The 17,618-nt window shown below is 57.9% G+C and overlaps 8 protein-coding genes across 8 annotated transcripts; 4 read left to right on the top strand and 4 right to left on the bottom strand.

The window, feature by feature from the left end:
• Nucleotides 1–388: 388 nt before the first annotated feature.
• On the top strand, nucleotides 389–882 carry BKCO1_6000195 (epl1 protein; the record flags this gene model as incomplete). Its single annotated transcript, XM_020277844.1, has 2 exons — nucleotides 389–622; nucleotides 697–882. 2 exons carry the CDS (start codon nucleotides 389–391, stop codon nucleotides 880–882), a joined length of 420 nt encoding a protein of 139 aa, XP_020133761.1.
• A 1,001-nt stretch (nucleotides 883–1,883) lies between these two features.
• BKCO1_6000194 (mitochondrial atpase complex subunit atp10) lies at nucleotides 1,884–3,230 on the top strand (the record flags this gene model as incomplete). Its single annotated transcript, XM_020277843.1, has 2 exons — nucleotides 1,884–2,365; nucleotides 2,507–3,230. 2 exons carry the CDS (start codon nucleotides 1,884–1,886, stop codon nucleotides 3,228–3,230), a joined length of 1,206 nt encoding a protein of 401 aa, XP_020133762.1.
• Nucleotides 3,231–3,854: 624 nt separating this feature from the next.
• On the bottom strand, nucleotides 3,855–4,698 carry BKCO1_6000193 (vesicle transport v-snare protein superfamily; the record flags this gene model as incomplete). The annotated part of the gene is made up of 3 exons (XM_020277842.1): nucleotides 3,855–4,358; nucleotides 4,451–4,564; nucleotides 4,636–4,698. 3 exons carry the CDS (start codon nucleotides 4,696–4,698, stop codon nucleotides 3,855–3,857), a joined length of 681 nt encoding a protein of 226 aa, XP_020133867.1.
• A 295-nt stretch (nucleotides 4,699–4,993) lies between these two features.
• Nucleotides 4,994–5,596, top strand: BKCO1_6000192 (60s ribosomal protein l35; the record flags this gene model as incomplete). Its single annotated transcript, XM_020277841.1, has 3 exons — nucleotides 4,994–4,996; nucleotides 5,068–5,213; nucleotides 5,365–5,596. 3 exons carry the CDS (start codon nucleotides 4,994–4,996, stop codon nucleotides 5,594–5,596), a joined length of 381 nt encoding a protein of 126 aa, XP_020133746.1.
• Nucleotides 5,597–6,447: 851 nt separating this feature from the next.
• BKCO1_6000191 (branched-chain amino acid cytosolic) lies at nucleotides 6,448–7,816 on the bottom strand (the record flags this gene model as incomplete). The annotated part of the gene is made up of 3 exons (XM_020277840.1): nucleotides 6,448–6,460; nucleotides 6,529–7,525; nucleotides 7,591–7,816. The coding sequence occupies 3 exons, from the start codon at nucleotides 7,814–7,816 to the stop codon at nucleotides 6,448–6,450; spliced, it is 1,236 nt and encodes a 411-aa protein (XP_020133763.1).
• Nucleotides 7,817–8,326: 510 nt separating this feature from the next.
• Nucleotides 8,327–11,491, top strand: BKCO1_6000190 (scy1 protein kinase; the record flags this gene model as incomplete). The annotated part of the gene is made up of 4 exons (XM_020277839.1): nucleotides 8,327–8,938; nucleotides 9,001–9,850; nucleotides 9,900–10,264; nucleotides 10,313–11,491. The coding sequence occupies 4 exons, from the start codon at nucleotides 8,327–8,329 to the stop codon at nucleotides 11,489–11,491; spliced, it is 3,006 nt and encodes a 1,001-aa protein (XP_020133764.1).
• An 876-nt stretch (nucleotides 11,492–12,367) lies between these two features.
• BKCO1_6000189 (sugar transporter) lies at nucleotides 12,368–14,194 on the bottom strand (the record flags this gene model as incomplete). The annotated part of the gene is made up of 6 exons (XM_020277837.1): nucleotides 12,368–12,750; nucleotides 12,808–13,478; nucleotides 13,529–13,628; nucleotides 13,692–13,923; nucleotides 13,992–14,100; nucleotides 14,160–14,194. 6 exons carry the CDS (start codon nucleotides 14,192–14,194, stop codon nucleotides 12,368–12,370), a joined length of 1,530 nt encoding a protein of 509 aa, XP_020133872.1.
• A 1,683-nt stretch (nucleotides 14,195–15,877) lies between these two features.
• Nucleotides 15,878–17,097, bottom strand: BKCO1_6000188 (uncharacterized protein; the record flags this gene model as incomplete). Its single annotated transcript, XM_020277836.1, has 5 exons — nucleotides 15,878–16,109; nucleotides 16,165–16,197; nucleotides 16,251–16,464; nucleotides 16,522–16,710; nucleotides 16,767–17,097. 5 exons carry the CDS (start codon nucleotides 17,095–17,097, stop codon nucleotides 15,878–15,880), a joined length of 999 nt encoding a protein of 332 aa, XP_020133871.1.
• Between the last annotated feature and the right edge of the window lie 521 nt (nucleotides 17,098–17,618).

Here is a 17,618-nt window from a genome sequence, read left to right as displayed (position 1 = left end):
ACGGCCGGGGTGAGATGGACTAGCCGCAAGAGGGGAAGAGGCGGCCTGGCGCTTTACGCAACGGGGATCGGTTCCTGCTGGCGTTAGGCTTAGAAGAGCACCATGTCGACTCTTAGATCTTTCCCTTTACGAGGTCGGCCCGCCCATTGGCCTGGGCTCGCATCATGGATGCTACGTCCTGGTGGAGGGCAGGTCCGTTTACGAGGCTCTTGCCAGGCCGTGTGCTAGCCACCTGGGAAACGGCGACCACCACGACAACGCCTATAAAGATCAATCGCCCACGCTCTCAGTCCTCTCCCATCATCACCATCCGCATCAGCATTACCAGCATCAGCATCCATCCAAGCACTCAAAGTATCCCATAATACTTCATCAACCAATCTCAACCATGCAGTTCACCACCGTTCTCGCTTCCCTGGCCTCCATGGTCGCCATGACCTCCGCCGTCAGCGTCTCCTACGACACTGGCTACGACGACGCCAGCCGCTCCCTGACCGCTGTCTCTTGCTCCGACGGCACCAACGGCCTGATCACCAAGTACGGCTGGCAGACTCAGGGCGCCATCACCAAGTTCCCCTACGTTGGTGGCTCCGACACCATTGCCGGCTGGGGCTCTGCCAACGTGAGTTACCTCCACACCCTTTCCATTTCTTCCCACAAGAGACGTCGATATACTAACGATCCATGTCCACACAGTGCGGCAAGTGCTACTCCCTGACCTACAACGGCAAGACGATCAACGTCCTCGCCATCGACCATGCCGCCAGCGGCTTCAACCTCGCCCAGGCTGCCATGAACGACCTCACCAACAACCAGGCCGCCCAGCTCGGCCGCATCGAGGCCACCTCCGCCGAGGTCCCCCTCAGCAACTGCGGCTTGTAAATGTCTCTTCTGACATGATGTCTCCGATCCCCACGCGTTCCGCCTGTTTTCTTTCATCTCTTGTTCTTCTCCCAAGCGGGTGTGTGCCCGAGCGGAGATGCAGGGAGGGTGACTCTCCTACATGCATGAGGAAAAAGGCGAGGGGGGTTGAATTGGAACCTGATTGGGCCGGGTGTGGGGAAAAGTTGGGAAGATGGAAGCACACGACTGCATCATGGGCGTACTACTCTGCTGTTCATACGATTAATGACTAATGTCTTACCCTTACTTTCGGGACTATTTCTTCTGTGTTGCATTTGATCTGACGTGACTTGTGAGTGGACGCAGGCATCTTGTGGTACGCTAGGATCCGAATCCCAATCCTGCGAGGTTGAGCCTCTGATCCGCGCTATTGGCAAATCATGGCTATGCTCATCTGACGACTGTACACTTCGATCGAAAAGAGTTGTCCGTCCTACGTAGTGAGTCTGCGATCCTGAAATCGGTCCTCGGATTTCTTCTTGTCGAGTTTTTGTCATCGGGTTTCCAACGCCGATTGCTTTGTGAATTAGATGCCTAGAACACCACCCCTACTAGGATAACATCCGCACAACTTTTTACAGAATGCTCAGCGTATGCTTTGATGCGCAGTGCAATGACCAGGGTTTCTCATCGCGAAAAATCTATTTCTGAGGGAGCAGTTGGGACGAATATAAAATTCTGATGTTGGGTTGGAAAAAAAAAAAGAAGCCTCCTACTGTATTTTAAGCATTTGTGATTTTAACTGGGAGAAGATGCACGAGGGGTATATCCATATTTCAATCTCCATGAGAAAGGAAGAACGCTACGTGTAACGCTTTGAAAAACATCCATCACCTGCGGGACCCTTGCACGTCATAGGCTCACAGCTAAAAAATAAACCCGCAGCTTTTCCGGCAGTCAGCACGGAACGCCAATCACCAGTCCGACCGCATCCCGGCGCTCAGAGAAACAAACAACACCACATCGCCGTCGCCGTCGCAATGCTCTCTCGCCGCGCCCTGCTGCGCCAGCTGGCCCAATTCGACCCCGCTACCGCCGCCTCGACGTCGTCGATATGCCGCTCGTGCCAGCTGCGCCGTGCGCTACGAACGAGCACCACCGCCATCGCAACTCCGCGCCTCCGACAGTACAGCACGCAACAACCAGACAAGCAGCCCCTAAAGCCGCAGGAAAAGGCATCGCCAACCACGGCACCATTGAAGGCCGAGCAGAAAGAGAAGCAAGCGGCGGCAGCAGCAGCAGCAGCTCAGAAAGAGAAGAAGGACGCGCTCGGCCAAGGTCTGGCCTCGTACAAGGCGCCGTCGAAACATGAGGGCTTCAAGGCAGAGGTGCTGGGGCGGCCCATCGGCTTCCACAAGCCGCCTCTGCCGGGCGAGAACTCAGGGAAAGACGACCGCAGTCTGCAGCAGCGGCGGGACGACTTTGTAGACTACGACAAGCACCTGCAGCGGCGGAAAGAGCTGTACGTCTCCAAACCCCCTTCCCATTGACATCGCGCATGAGAACCGCCACATTACCCCACACCCCATCCTCTCCTCGAAGCTGCCGCCATCCGGCCCGCCCCACCTACGCCGCGCGACAGCATGACTGACACACGCTACAGCGCCAAAGCCGTCGCCAAGCCCTACTTCCGCGACTTCACCAACATGCAATACCACGGCGGCAAGTCCTTCCTCGCCAACCCGCGCATCTTCCGCGCCGACCGCGCCCTCTTCTTCCCCAACTTCGTCGGCTCCACGCTGCTGCCGGGCGCCGCGGGGCGCGCCCCGCACTCGACCACGCTCGCCCTCCTCAACCGCGTCTCGCTCGTGTCCGTCTACTCGTCCGAGTGGGCCCGCGTCCAGGCCACGACCTTCACCGGCCCCGACGCCAACCCCGCCCTCGCCGCCCTCCTCGCCGCCAACCGCGGCGTCGCGCAGCACGTCGAGCTCAACGTCGAGCCGAACCCGCTGCGCGCGCTCATCTTGAACATGTACAAGGGCCGGCTGAGGCGGCAGCGGGACGAGAGGGATTGGGATCGCTATTTCGTCGTGAGGCGCGGCATTACCGAGGAGATGCGCGAGTGCTTGGGGATCATGAACGAGAGGGTGGGCTATGTGTTCTTGGTCGACGGCGCGTGTCGCGTGCGCTGGGCCGCGAGCGGGAAGGCTGAGGGGGACGAGGTGGAGTATCTGAACAAGGGTTTGAGAATGTTGATTGGGGAGGCGACGGTTGGGCATCATCATCATCAGCAGCAGGAGGGGCAGCAGAAGCAGCAGCAGCAGCAGCAGCAGCAGCCGAAAGAGGAGGGGGCTGGTGCGAAAAAGGTGAAGAAAGCTGCGGCCTAAGGGCTTGGGGTGGGCTTGTGGTATGCTGCTCATATCAGGAAGAGTGGAGTACTTTTCCGTCTAGAGTGGGTATGAGGAAACTATCCTTCTCGAAAGTGAGATGGGATCTTATCTCCGTGGATAACTGAAGCCTACCTCTGGGCGTATTTGTATGGGTTTTGAACGTACATCTACGTCCATATTTCAGCCGTCCACGTAAGCAGAGTCCAATGTCTCATGGAATGACGGAGTGAGACACAATGTTGAAATGGAACAGAACACGGGGAATCCTTTGAGTCTTATACTCCCCCGATGTAACGATTAGGAGGGAGAAGATACTGATGGCCAGAAAAATGTCAGACTTCAACCAAAAGATAGAACGGAACATCTGTACAAAGAGATCAATGCAATGCCCTCAACGACAAACGTGACAAAAACCGCCCGCTAGGTTTCCGCAAAACTCCTTGACCCGAGCCAGAAACAAGAATCCCAGTCCCTCAGGAGGGGATGTCCATACGCCGTGCAGGGAACCATCCATGACAATCCAAAACAGAATGACATCAAAGAATGGGAAGAAAAAGAAATGCCCAACGACCCTCAGCCGATAGTCTTCGTACGCACGATCCGACTCGCGTACGCCCATCTTCACGAAAAGAAGAATAGCATGAGGAAGCAAAAGGCGATGAAGCTGCCGAGGATGATGCCGTCCCGGCGCTTCTTGGCGCTGATGCGCGACATGAGCGAGTTGAGGCCGGGGACTTGGCTGGCGGCGCCGGTGATGCGGCGGTTGATGCTGGCGAGCGTCTCGCGCTGGAAGCCGAAGTTCTCGTTCACGGCATACGCCTGGCTCAGCACGCTGTCGGCCATGTTGTGCGAGTTGTCGATGCGGCGCCGCTCGTCGAGCATGTAGTCGGCCTCGGCCTGCGCCGGGTTCGCGGAGCGGTACGCGTCGATGTCGCTGCGCACGTCCGACAGCAGGTTCGCCCGGTCGCGCGCCGTCGAGATGGTGTTCTTGAGCCGCGACAGCTCGCGCCGGTGGTCGGCGAGCACCTCGCGGTGCCGCGCCAGGTTGTTCTGCTTCAGCGCGGAGGACGTGAGGTCGGCGGAGGAGTCGAGGAGGCGGGTGAGCTGGCCGATGAGAGCGTCGCGCTGGAGCGAGACATGGTCAGTAGAGCTCCGTTGCGAGGACGTGGAATGCGGTCATGTGTGAGGCAAGGTGGACGAAGTGGCTGGGAGGATACCTTTTCGAGAAGCTCGCGGATCTGTGATTCCGTGCGTTGTTCCTCATCGGTGGGTTTCTGGGGGATGTTCGTCATCGAGGCATATTGCGAATACGTGTGGAACAGCGATTCTGTCTGCGCGAGAGCTTTCGTCAGCTGGAGCTGCCTTGGTTGCGGCAATGAGCATACGGCTTCGGAGGTCGTACCTGCGTTTCCAGGGAGCGGGCTTGTTGGCGCAGCTGCGCCCAGCCGCCACCTGTGGAGGCCATGTTTGCGGAGAATAATCTGGGGATGCGAGAGGGTGGTGAGGTCAGCGAAGACTGGGATGTGCACTGTGAGCAACGAGTTCCACACGTGATGGGTTGCGTCGCCGCCGTTCTTGGCGCGTGCTGGGTGCTGGGGGGGGGTGGGCGGTCGGGGGGTCGGCGTTTTTCGTAAGCGAGGCGCACCGACTCGAAATCTCGCACTCTGCAGCGCACGCCTTTTCGATTTGAGACGACGACCGACGACGACAACCATCCCCACGACGACGACACACCGCCGCCCAGTCTACAACTCGCCAAAATGGTGAGCTCGCCCCGCGACATCGACAATACAATGCACCAGGACGGTTTCGGGCTAACGGTTGCGTGATACAGTCGTCCGCAGCAAAGGTCAAGACCAGCCAGCTCGTGGGCAAGAGCAAGGAGGACCTCAAGAGGCAGCTCGATGACTTGAAGACCGAGCTCGTCGGTCTGCGCACCCAGAAGATCGCTGGCGGTGCTTCCTCCAAGCTCACCAAGATGTACGACTTTCCCCCGCCCTAGGCCCCGGCAGATTTCGCACAGGACGCGACACGACAACACGACACACGCACGACCTCCACCGCAATCAGCAAGGAGGACAATTGGAACCTAGGAAAGGACCGTAGAGCTAACGAAACTTTTTTTTTGCAGCCACGACGTCCGCAAGTCGATCGCCCGCGTTCTCACCGTCATCAACAAGAACCAGCGCGAGCAGCTCCGCCTCTTCTACAAGGGCAAGAAGTACCTGCCCCTCGACCTCCGCCGCAAGCAGACCCGCGCCATGCGCAGGCGGTTAACCAAGCACGAGGCTTCCCTCGTCACCGAGAAGCAGAAGAAGAAGGCCATTCACTTCCCCCAGAGGGTTTACGCCGTCAAGGTATGAGACACCAGCTCCATACCGCCACCACGCCTACGCCACCATCGGCCAATATATCACTCGGCTCTTGTCAAATGGAATGCTGATATGGATGATCCACAGGCTTAAATTACGGGCGTGGTGTCTTCTGGTTTCTTTTCCGGCTACATCTGAGGCATTTTCCTGCGGGGCTATCGAATTCGGGTTGCAGACTACCGGTGGGGCTTCAGCGATGTACCTTACCAAAAACAAGGTGGCCTAAAAAGACTTTACGAGACCAAATGGATTCCGAAGTCCGAGGAAAGAAGCAAAAAAATGGGTGCGATATGTGCATGATACGAAGGGGCGGCAGTGGGAATACCCAGCAATGCACATAAAAAAGTTTGGACATGCCGATCTTCCTAGGACCCTTGTGTTGAAGTAAAGCTCAACTTGTTTTTCCCCACGTTCGCTTGCCCTTGACATCTCCTTTTAGCAACCTCGTCTCTGGACCTTCTCGACTTAGCTGGCGCCTTGGGGCCATTTCCTTGACTATCTCCCTTTCCTAAATCAGATCAGCCAGAACTCTTCGGAAAAACCCTGAGATTGCGTGTGAAGTCATAAATGCCTTCCAAGCTTCGTTGTAGCGTTTTTCACTTCAGTAACATGCACGCGAATCAGGACTTCATGGTGCAGAGCACGCTTCCGCACGCGCAAACTCGATATTGAAGATTGACTCTACGACGCCAGTGTCCTTATCCGCTAATTTTTCCAGAACGTAGTTTCAAAATCGAAACCAAAAGAAAAAGAAGGATGCTGGTCCAATGCTTGCCTCCGTAAACAGTCCGTGAAATCTAGTCATCTCTAGGTACTTTTACAGAATAGAGTACTAGGGGAACTTAGAGCTTGTAGCTGTAGACTGATAGTTAGCACATGCAAGTCGCGTGATGGACATTAGAGAAGGGGGTGGTATGTCTTACCTCCAAGGGTGCTGTTCGTCTCCGTACTGGATAGCCATCATCCAGTCCAGCACCTGCTGCGCGACGGGACCGGCCTCTTTGCCGGGCGCCAGGCCGCAGTCGACGTCACGACCCCTCCAGTTGATCTTCCTCACGGGACTGACGACAGCGGCGGTACCCGCACCGAAGACCTCGAGCATCCTGCCCTCGTCGGCGGCGTCGGCGAGCTCCTTCATGGTGAACTTGCGCTCGACGACGTTCCAGCCCTGAGGCGTAAGGCGCTCGCGGGCGAGGCCGAGGATGGAGTCGCGGGTCACGCCCTCGAGGATGGTGCCGTCGAGGGGCGCGGTCAACAGCTCGTTCTGGCCGGTCTCCTTGTTCTTGATGGCGGCGAACAGGTTCATGGTGCCGACCTCAGTGACGTACTCCTCCTCGCCGAACAGCCACAGGTTCTGATGGTAGCCGCGGCTGGCGGCCTGCATCTGCGGCACGATGCAAGGCGCGTAGTTGGCGCCCAGCTTCTTGTCGCCAACGCCGCCGGGCCAGGCGCGCACGGCGTAGTCGGTCGCCTCGAGGCTCACGGCCTTGAAGCCGGTCGGGTAGTAGGGACCGACGGGGCTGGCGATCACGTACAGCAGCGCGGAGCCGGGAGGGCCGACGCCCAGCGTGCGCTGCGTGCCGATCATCGTCGGCCGCAGATACAGCGAGTAGCCGCGCGCCGAGGGGATGAAGCGCTCTTCGAGCTGGCAGAACTGCGCGATCAGGTTGGTCAGGGCCTCGCCGTCGAAGGTCGGCAGCGCGATGCGCGCCGACGACTTGTTCAGCCGCGCCATGTTCTTGTCCGGCCGGAACAGGCGGATCTTGCCCGCCTTGTCCTTATAGGCCTTCATGCCCTCGAAGCACTCGAAGGCGTAGTGGAAGACGCAGGTGGCGGGGTCCAGCGAGAGGTTCTGGTAGGGGGTGATGCGCGGATTCAGCCAGCCTTCCGAGGCAGTCCATTCGATCGACAGCATGTGGTCTAGCAGGCTTCATGGTCAGTCTTGTGGCCTGACATGGTGCCGGCCAGGGAGGTAGCAAAATTACCAGTAAAGGTGCGGCCAAAGACAAGCTCCTCGGCGGGCAGCAACTCCTTCGGAGTAGTCGTTTTGGTCACAGAGAGCTTGGCCGGGCTGAGTTCAGCCAGGTTGGGCTGCGCGCTGTATGCTCTCCGACATCGCTGGCTGGCGAGACATGCGAGCGATGGGGACTGGGCGCGGGCAGAAAGGGTGGAAAAGGCGGACAGAAGCCTCTGGGACCGTTGTTGAAGCATTGCGAGCGAGGGACCTGCAAATTGAGGTCGGAAAAGGGGTGGTGGTGGAGCAATGGAGTAGTGACGGGGTGAAAGATGGGGTGCTAGAAATGTAATGTATGACTATCCGCGCCCTACGAGCGGTGCTCGGAGAGTGCGCCCGCATGCCGAGACCGCCGGGATCAGCCCGGGCACCCTGGGTCGCGCCTGCGCACAGGCCGCGGGGGTTCGAGAGCAGCTGTGGGCGCGACACCTCGACCTTAACGCCCAAACCGCCAGCTATTCGGAGAACTGGCTTTTGCCCCGACAGTTGGCCTCTGCCGTACCCCCAGTGTCCGCGCATGCCGAGCTGCTTGCGCGCCGCACTCTCTCGTCATTGGCACGCGCAATTCTGACTACCCTGTCCTTCCCTTGCTTGATCGCCAGTGTCGCCCTTTCGCCGCACGCAGCCGCTGCTCCCGAACCACGCTCGCTGATCGCCGCACACTACCCGTTGCGCCCTGAGCTGTGCCGACAGCTCGCATCCCCGCCATGGCTGCGCAGTTCTTCTCGTCCGCCGTGAAGTCCTTCACCTCGAACATCGGCTCCAATTACTCCATCAGCTCCACACCCTCTTCAACCGCCGGGCCATGGAAAATCTACGACGCGAAGAAGAAATCGACAGGCAAGCCTGCCTCGGTCTTCATCTTCGAGAAGAAGTCGTTGGAGCCGCAGGGAGGGGGCTTTGGGCCGCGATCGACAAGCGGGACAGTGAAGAGAGCACACGAGGAGGTGGTAGAGCGCTTGAAGAAAGAGGCCAGTTCGCTCGCTAGATTACGACACCCCAGCATCCTGGAGCTGGCAGAGCCGGTGGAAGAGACGCGCAGTGGAGGTCTGATGTTTGCGACCGAACCTGTGTCCGCATCACTGGCGGGGCTGTTACAAGAGAAAGATGAGCAGGAACGCGGTGGTGGCCCTGGTGGTCGCAGCAGTCGTTACGTGGTCGAAGAAGACGGTACTAGACGGCGGCGGGAGCTGGAGATTGACGAGTTGGAAATCCAGAAGGGGCTGCTGCAGGTCGCCAAAGGCCTCGATTTCCTGCATGAGAGCGCTGGCCTCGTACATGGGAATCTCACGCCCGAGGCCATCTTCGTCAATGCCAAAGTAGGAAGCCAAGTCTTCTTCTTCCGTCTGCATGCTAGCAGTGCTGATGTAGTTCTCCATAGTCTGATTGGAAAATATCCGGCCTGGGCTTCTGCAGCCCTCCCGACAATTCTACCAAGCCCACCTCTGTTACCCCCATCTCCCTGTCTGAGGTCATCAACCACGACCCTCGGCTGCCGCACTCTGTGCAGTTGAATATCGACTACACTTCTCCAGACTTCATAATGGACACGAACCTCAACACATCGTCAGACATGTTCTCGCTGGGTCTCCTCGTTATCGCCCTCTTCAACTCTCCTCATCGCAGCCCTTTGGAGACGAACCAAAGTCCATCTACCTACAAACGGCTATTTGCATCATCTTCGTCAATACCAACGCAGAACAACGGTTTCTTATGCAAGGGGAAGCTACCCCGGGACATCACCCAAGGCCTCCTACCCCGGCTCATTACTAGACGACCAGCGCAAAGGATCAACGCTCGCGAATTTCAGGAGGCTCAATACTTTGACAATATCCTTGTCTCAACCATTCGCTTCCTTGATAGCTTGCCAGCCAAGACTCCGGCTGAAAAGTCCCAATTCATGCGTGGTTTGCCACGTGTGTTGAACCAGTTCCCGAAGAGCGTCCTGGAGAAGAAGGTGCTTCCTGCACTACTGGAAGAAATGAAAGATCGGGAGCTATTATCAATCGTTCTCCAGAACATATTCAAAATTCTGACCATGGTACCTTCGGGAAAGCGGGCATTCTGCGACAAGGTACTTCCTCGCCTAAGAGAAGTATTCCTGAACGGCGGCACCAGTGGAAAACCGCCGCAGGCGGAGCGGGACAGTGCGAAGGAGGCTGGTCTCATGATCATCCTGGAGAACATGAAGCTCATGTCTGAAAACTGTACAGGCAAGGAGTTCAAAGATGGTGAGTTCAAGACGTCGGACGTCCTGCTCCTGTTGTTGACCGGTTACAGACGTGCTCCCACTCATCGTCCTCGCCTTACAATCACCAACCCATTCTTTGGTGGATGCTGCTTTAAGAACACTCCCCATCATCATATTCGTTCTAGACTTCTCCACAATCAAGAACGAGTTCTTCCCCATTGTAGCCAATGTCTTTGCCAAAACCACAAGTATGGGCATCAAGATTCGTGGCCTCCAAGCCTTCCGCCATCTTTGCGGAGGCGGGATTTCAGAAGACACAGGCGATGGGCTGGATGGCTTCGGTGCAAACAGACCACAACAAAGACAAAACCCAGCTGTCCTAGACAAGTATACCATTCAGGAGAAGGTCGTGCCGCTGCTGAAGGCAATCAAAACGAAAGAGCCGGCTGTGATGGTAAGACGCCTTTTCTAAACTTAATGCACTTATAGCTCACACTCACAGATGGCATCTCTTGATGTTTTTACGGAGGTCGGCAAGATCGCCGACTCTGACTTCCTTGCCATGGAGACGCTTCCCATCCTCTGGAACTTCAGCCTAGGTCCTCTCCTGAACCTGCAGCAATTCCAAGCCTTCATGGCCCTCATCAAACAACTCTCCACCCGCGTCGAGCAGGAACAGACCCGCAAGCTCCAAGAACTCTCCACCAGCAGCACAACCACCGTCGCGCGCGCCGACGACTTCATGTCCTTCGGCGGCATCTCGCCCGCCAACGGAACCGGCGCCAACGGCGAGGACGCCGACTTCGAAAGCCTAGTCACCGGCCGCGCGACGACCAACAGCTTCTCCGCCGCCGGAAACGGCTTCGACGACGGCGGCGGCTGGGGCGCCCCCTCGTCGGCCACGACCTCCCCGCCCGTCTCGGCGGGCCTGCAGCCCCCCTCCTCCGCGCGTCCGAGCAACCCGCGCAGCACCTCGTCCATGCAATCGTCGTCGTCGGCGGCGGCGGCATCCGCAGCACCGGCCTTCAACTGGAGCACGCCCCCACCCCAGCAGACCTCCACCCCTCCTCCCCGCTTGGGTATGGGCGCCCCCCCTCTGCAACCGTCGTCGTCGTACCGCTCGGCCACGCCGGACCACAACAACAACAGAAGCTCGCTCGGCGGCTTCGCCGCGCTCAAGCCGCAGTCGACGGGCGGCACGACGGCCGGCTCGATGAACGGCTGGGGCTCGTCCTCGACGCAGTCTTCCTTTTCTTTGCCACTGCAGCCGTCGCGGCCGCAACAGCAGCAACAGCAACAAGGAGGAGGCGGTCTCATGAACATGGGTATTTTGAACCCTCAACAGCAGCAGCAGCAGCAGCAGCAGCAGCAGCAGCAGTCTGGCTCGATCGATTGGACAGCCGCGACGAGACAACAACAACAACCACAGCAGCAGCAGCAGCAGATGGGCGCTGGACTGAATCGGTTTGCTCAGCAGGGGACTGGTGTGGGCGCTGGCGGTGTCGGTAGTCCGTATGCTGGGTTTGGCATTGCGCCGCCGCCGGCGGGCGGCCTGGGGTCGTTTGGTGGTGGTGGTGGTGGTGGCGGTGGGATGGCACAGCAGCAGCGACAGTCACAGCAACAGCAACAGCAACAAGGGCAGCAGCGAAAGGGGTTGGATCAGTATCAGAGTTTGATATAGAAAGAGGGAAGGAATGGCAGTGTGTCTTTTGAGTGAAGGGGAAAGGGGGTGGGGAAAATTGGGGAACGGTTAATCGGAGCTCTTGTTCTTTTTTTTTTGGTGGTTTTTGGTTTTGGTTTGTTTGGAGGGAATTAAGAGGGGATGGGGATGAGTAGAGGGTAGTCTGTGCTTCCGTGCTTTTTTTTCTCTCTGTTCTTTTTCTTGGTGGTGGACGGTCTGCATCGCATAATACCATCTTGGATTTTTCTCCTGATCGGTATGCAGGTTCGTCTGCTTGAGATGTGTGTTGTGAGTCGACGATAGGGAGGTGTGAGCGGAGGGTTGGGTTTCGACTTCAGATGAGTTCAGGTATCTAGCTTGATTGATGTACGTGAAGGGGGATAGAGACAGACCGTAAGAGGGACACACACATATTGGCCTTGAGCCATACTTCCTTGCCGAAGCCGCAAAGTGCGTAGCAAAGTTACGGTCTTAAGCGGAGAAGTGCGTGGTAGGGAAAGTACCACCTTCGAGACACTATCCGCACTGCCTTTCTACGTTATCGTAGGCCGAGGAAGCACTTCGTGTCGAGATGGTAAACCGATTGGATGGACGATGCTGTCATCCCCACCGTTAATTAGAGAACCACACCGTCTTCTCTCCAGGTGGCGGATCGCCACAGTCGTGCTCACACAAGTAGGCGAGTGGTATTGAGGCGTGAGAAAACCCAAAGAATGTTTCCATACAGACAAATCCATTGCACCATGAAGAGTTCAAAAGCGGTGTGTTAACGTGACGTGTTCATCATTGAAAAGAAAGGAAGGCGGTGCTATACGATACACTTCCTTCTCCCCCTTTCCTAATTTTAGTCCCTCTCCCTCCCCTTCCCCTACTAACTCAGACCCTCTTCTCCGAAGCGTCCACGCTCCCCTTCCCCTCCGCACCCACATGCACATGATGCGCGTCCTCCACGCCCATCAAATCCCCACCCTTCTCCACATGGTTGGAGCCGCCAAACAGCACATCAATCTCCTCGAGACTGACCTGCTTCGTCTCCGGGATGCAAAAGTAGACGAAGACAGCCAACAGGACATTGATACCGGCAAACATGTAGAAGGCGTAGAAGCCGCAGTTGTCCAGAAAGGTCGGGAAGAATTGCTGGACGATGGCGTTGGCGACGTTTTGCGTCTGTGAGGCCATGCCGACGGCCTGCGCGCGCACGTTCATGGAGAAGATCTCGGACGTCCAGATCCAGACGGTGGCACCCCAGGAGGGTTTGTCTGTGGTGGATTTTGGTTAGTGCGTGGGGGAGGAGGAGAAGAGATGGAGAAACTCACAGAAAAAGGCGAACAGGAACATCAGGAATACGATGGAGATGCCGACAGGTTGCGACTTGGTGGTCACGCCGCCGACGACGATGGACGGTGTCTGCGTCTCGACAGTGGCGGCGATGACCATGCAGAGACCCATGCCGATGGCGCCGACGATGAGGAGAGCCTTGCGGCCGAAGCGGTCGACGGTCCAGGTGGCGTTTAGCGTGAAGATGATGCTGAAGGTGGCGTTGAGGGCGTTGATAAGAGCGACCTGCGAGGAGTCGGTGAAGATCTTCTTGTAGACCTTGGTCGAATAGGTGTTGAGCGTGCCCTGGCCAGTGACCTGCTGGCCGGCGTTGATGACGAAGGCGAGCAGCAGACGCTTGCGCACCGAGGGGTCCTTCCACAAAGCCGCGTAGCCCGAAGAGATGGCTTCTTTCTCGAACTCGAGCGCCTCGCGGATGACCAGTAGCTCATCCTCGACGTCCTGCTCCGTGTCGCGGACGCGGCGGAGCGAAGCGCGCGCGGCCTCAATGTTGTTGTTCTTCTGGATGTGCCAACGCGGCGTCTCGGGGATGAACCACAGCTGGGCGATGATGAGGACGGGCATCAAGAGCTGGAAGATGACGACCATGCGCCAGTCCCACTCGCCAAGACTGGCGATGTGCTTCTGGCAGGCGAAGTTGATCCAGTAGCTGAAGACATGTCAGAACCCGCACTAGCACGGTCGGCTAGATTGACTTACGCAATGAAGGAGCCAACACTGTAGAACATCTGCCAGAAAGACATGACCTTTCCACGAATCTCAGAAGGCGCAAGCTCTCCGATATAGATAGGACCAGCGGCTGTGACACACGGTTAGCAACCTACCAAAACAAGAGCAGCACGTGACGGAGAGTGGCACATACTCAACGCAAGACCTTGACCCAAACCGATAACGACACGACCTCCGATGAAGCAGCCGATATTGCCTCTCGGCGAAAAAGCCTGCATGAAGGTGGCAATGATGACGAGCAACGAGCCGGCCGCCATGCCCGCGCGACGACCAGCGAAATCGGCCAGCGGGCCGCCCATGAAGAAACCTGCGACGACGGCGCCGACGGTGTAGGCGGTGTTGATGGCACCCTGCGTTTGCGAGTCCTATTTCACATGAATGTAAGCGGGATGTTCGGGTCAAAAGTGCTGTGGTCTGCTGAGGGAGGGCGTACAGGGTTGCCGAAATAATTCATCCAGTGGTCGGAGCCGAGGACGGCGTTGTACACCGAGGCGTCGTAACCGTAGAGGACCATACATGATGCGGCGACAAGGGAGATGTACCTATGTACAGAGTTAGCCTTCGTTGGCAGGCTGGGCGTTGCGGGTGTGGCGAAGCTTACCAGTTGTACGCCCTGGTGGGTGACATAAAACCCATCGTGGAGCGAGGGGTGAGAGGAAGCTCCTCTCAAGGTGGTGGCGAGAAGAAAAAAAGGGATGGGCAAGAAGAGCAACAGCCGGGCTCAGCGACAGCGCAAGAAAGCGGTCGAGGAAGAAAAAGGAGGAGCGCACTGGGGAGGAAGTGGTGGAGCTGGGGGTGCGTGAGGCGAGAACAAGCATGCGCCGAGCGTTGCCATGTCCTTATAGTCAGGCTATCAGCACCCTGGCGGCGGCGCGGCGGGCAAGGGCAGCCATGCAACGCCTCGACGCACGCATAAGGCGCCGAAAACCACCAATAAGGGCGCGTCGTGGCGTCCGGGGCCTCTGGGGTTGAGCACGGGCAGCGGCAGGAGGGAGGGTGTTTGGCTGCAATCCGGGGCCCCGGGGCGCGGGAGCATGGGGTGCACTCGCGGCGGATCTGCTGCGATTCCTCCACACCACACCTGCGCGCTCGGCTTTAGCAGCGTTGCGGGCAGCGGAGCGGTGCAAGAGGCGTCTGGAGGAATCAGGACCGGGGCGCTAGGGGGTGGGCTGCTGGGAGCACAATTCTCCACCAATAGCCTCCGCCCAGGCTAGGCACTTTTGCCGGCTGCCATGGCCATGTCATGGTCTGCAAGCGACCCAGAGCCCGGCCCTCGCCAACACCAGCGGAATTTCGCACAGGACCAGGCCCTCGGCTGGCGCCGACTGCCGTCTTGCTTGCTGCTGGGCCCAACCCCGCAAAGGAGCCCCGTGTGGCGCTTTTGGCAAAACTGTCAGATGGTGCCGTTTCTGCTGCGGTCCGGACGAGGCGGCGAAGATGGCTGCATGCCGCCCTCGCTGGACAAGGGCCCATGCTGCAGGACGCACGATCTCCACAAGCCAACAAGCTTTTTAGGGAAGCAATAAAAGGCAATGGGCGGGACCCTCTCTCGCGCTCCAAGGCTTCCCCTTTTGATCCGGCATGCGGGTAGGCAGTCCGCTCTTATCAACGTCTCCACTGTCCACGGTTGCGACGAGGTGAATATGCCGCACTGTCTTGCAGCAGCCGGAGTGGCAAGAGCGCCAACGCGGTCTTTTGTATGTCGCTTCTGACTACACAATCTCCGTGTCCGAGTGGTGTACGCCACGCCCGGCCGACTTTCGCATGGCTGTACTCGGCGCGCGCTTGGCTCGAGTTGCCACGGCCCCGACTCAACCACGTCGAGAGTAGCAGGGTGGCAGGTCGGGAACAAAGGTGCAGGCCAGGCGGTGGCGCAACGGCTGCATGTCAATCGAAGGGAAATGGAAGGTGATGGGCTGAGTGGTGCAAAGGGCGGAGAGCAGGCGAGAGTCGAGGTGCGGCGGGGAAGCCACCTCCCCGATTGGTTCGCAAAGAGCCCCACCTGCCCACCTGCCCACCCGCTAATCTCATGGGGAAGTCGCATCTAAAACGCCCGCCTTGAATCGCGTTTCGGCTTGCATCCTTGCTCACATTAATGTGTCGCTCCCCGACTTACACTTGTGGTCCCCGCTGCAGCGCCAGCTCGGGTATCTAAAAAAAAAAAAAAAAAAGAGTGCCCATCCCGCCATATTTGCACTCAGACAGTTGACAAAAACAGCCTCCCAATCGCCCGCCATGATGCAGCCCGCCAACCATGCTGATCCCGTCTCACGAGTGTTACCCAGAGCGAGAGTCGATCAAATTGCCGCCGTTAATCACTCAGTATTCTGGTACGGATTGCACCAAGTTGACGATGTAAGCATCGGTAATGTCTCGCAGCGGCTTCTTCTGCGACATCTCCATGGCCTTGGTCATGATCCCGCCAATGCGACACCCGGCCTTGAACGCGAACGCTCGCTTGAGCTGCGAGATGAGGGATTTCTGCGGCGGCGTGCCGTCTTCATCGGCCATCTGCGATTCGTCGAGCCTGCTGTATTGACGTTCGAGCATGCTACAACCCGTCGTCAGCCTGGGTCCATCTCCAACGTGTGAGCCGAAACACTCACTTCTCCGCCCATTCGTTGTGGTTGAGCGTCCCCCTGTTGTCAACACGTCAATAATCAGAAAGTGAGGCTTTTCGGCAGTCACTCACATGACGACCTCCGGCCCACCCCGAAGAATGCAATCCTCGAACACGAGCAGAACGTCGCTGCGGGATTGCGCATCGTCCGGGAGCGCGTCCTGGTGGATGAGGCCACTGCCACCCATTTGTACCGCCCGGAGGCTCTGAGTGAGCGCGATCAAGACTGCAACAAGACATCCGACGGGCATGCTGAAGATGAAGTCGGCCTTCTCGTCATACGACGCTGTTCTCGTCAGTCCTCTGTCCCGGAGGTGAACGGGGAAGGCGTGGGCAAACATACACAGCCCTTGCATGCGGAAAAGGAACAACACTCCGGCCTTGAACAGCGTGTGCCAGGATTGGAGACAGCGGCACACAGGCGCAAGCTCGAACACGTCACGGTGAAGCTCAGTCAGGAGCTGGACGCTGTGCTGGATATTTGCCAGCAAGCTAAACGAGAGGTTGCAAGTGCATCCCACGACGCTGCGACCTGTTGCAGCACCCATCAATACCAGGCTGGGAGGGTGGGGCTGTGACCTAACTCACAGGCTTTGCACTGCGGCGATATGAGATCTGGGAAGTAGGCGACGACGTGCCGCAGCTGGTTGGTCACGTAGCCCTTGCACAGTGAGCGTTCGTACGCCTTGAGGATGCGATACAGTCGCTGATCCACGAGCTGCAGGTTGTGTATCGTGGCGAATTCGAAGTACTCGGTGCTGGCAACCACATGGAGGATGATTTCGCTCGGCAGGTTATCCCAGGTTGTACCGCTCTTCAGCTTGTCGGTGGACTGCATGGCAACGGTGGAGCTCTGGGTTGGCTGCGGCGTCGAGACCGGTGCGAGAAGAGGGGGAACGGGTGACGATGTTGCCGACATTGCCTCTTGGTGAGTTGTATGCAGTGTGTACGTCGATGCGAAGAAGAGAAAGATAGTAACAGTTGATAAAATAGACCGTGGTCCTGAGGCTCGTCGAGATACCTTGATGGTAGGCGAGGCATCGTGACCAATCAGCGCGCCAGCTCACGGACAACAGAGTGTTGAGGCGCGCTGTCTTTGTTCTCAGGGTCCTCGTAGGCCTGGTGCGTGACTCTCTAGTGAGAGAAGTCGCAATGGAGGCTGACGACTCGTCTAGTCTCCGGCGTCAGGCGCGTTCTTGCACGTCTGAGGCTGGAATCAGCAGATCAGATGCTCGAAGAATGAAACAGGCGATGTCTTGGCCATCCAAGTCTCCTTCCACCGACACGTCTCATAATGCAGAAGTGCTAATTCTCAACAAGGGACAGGAAACACCTCAAAGCTCAGCATGGATACGTGTACTTTCCAGCCTTGCACTTCCGAACACGCGGGTGGCGATGGTCTACGGCGCGCGGAATGCAGTGAGCCCACAATAATATTCT

Source organism: Diplodia corticola (assembly GCF_001883845.1).
Source record: "Diplodia corticola strain CBS 112549 chromosome Unknown scaffold6, whole genome shotgun sequence".
Taxonomy (NCBI): domain Eukaryota; kingdom Fungi; phylum Ascomycota; class Dothideomycetes; order Botryosphaeriales; family Botryosphaeriaceae; genus Diplodia; species Diplodia corticola.
This window is presented reverse-complemented; position numbering and strand designations above follow the sequence as displayed.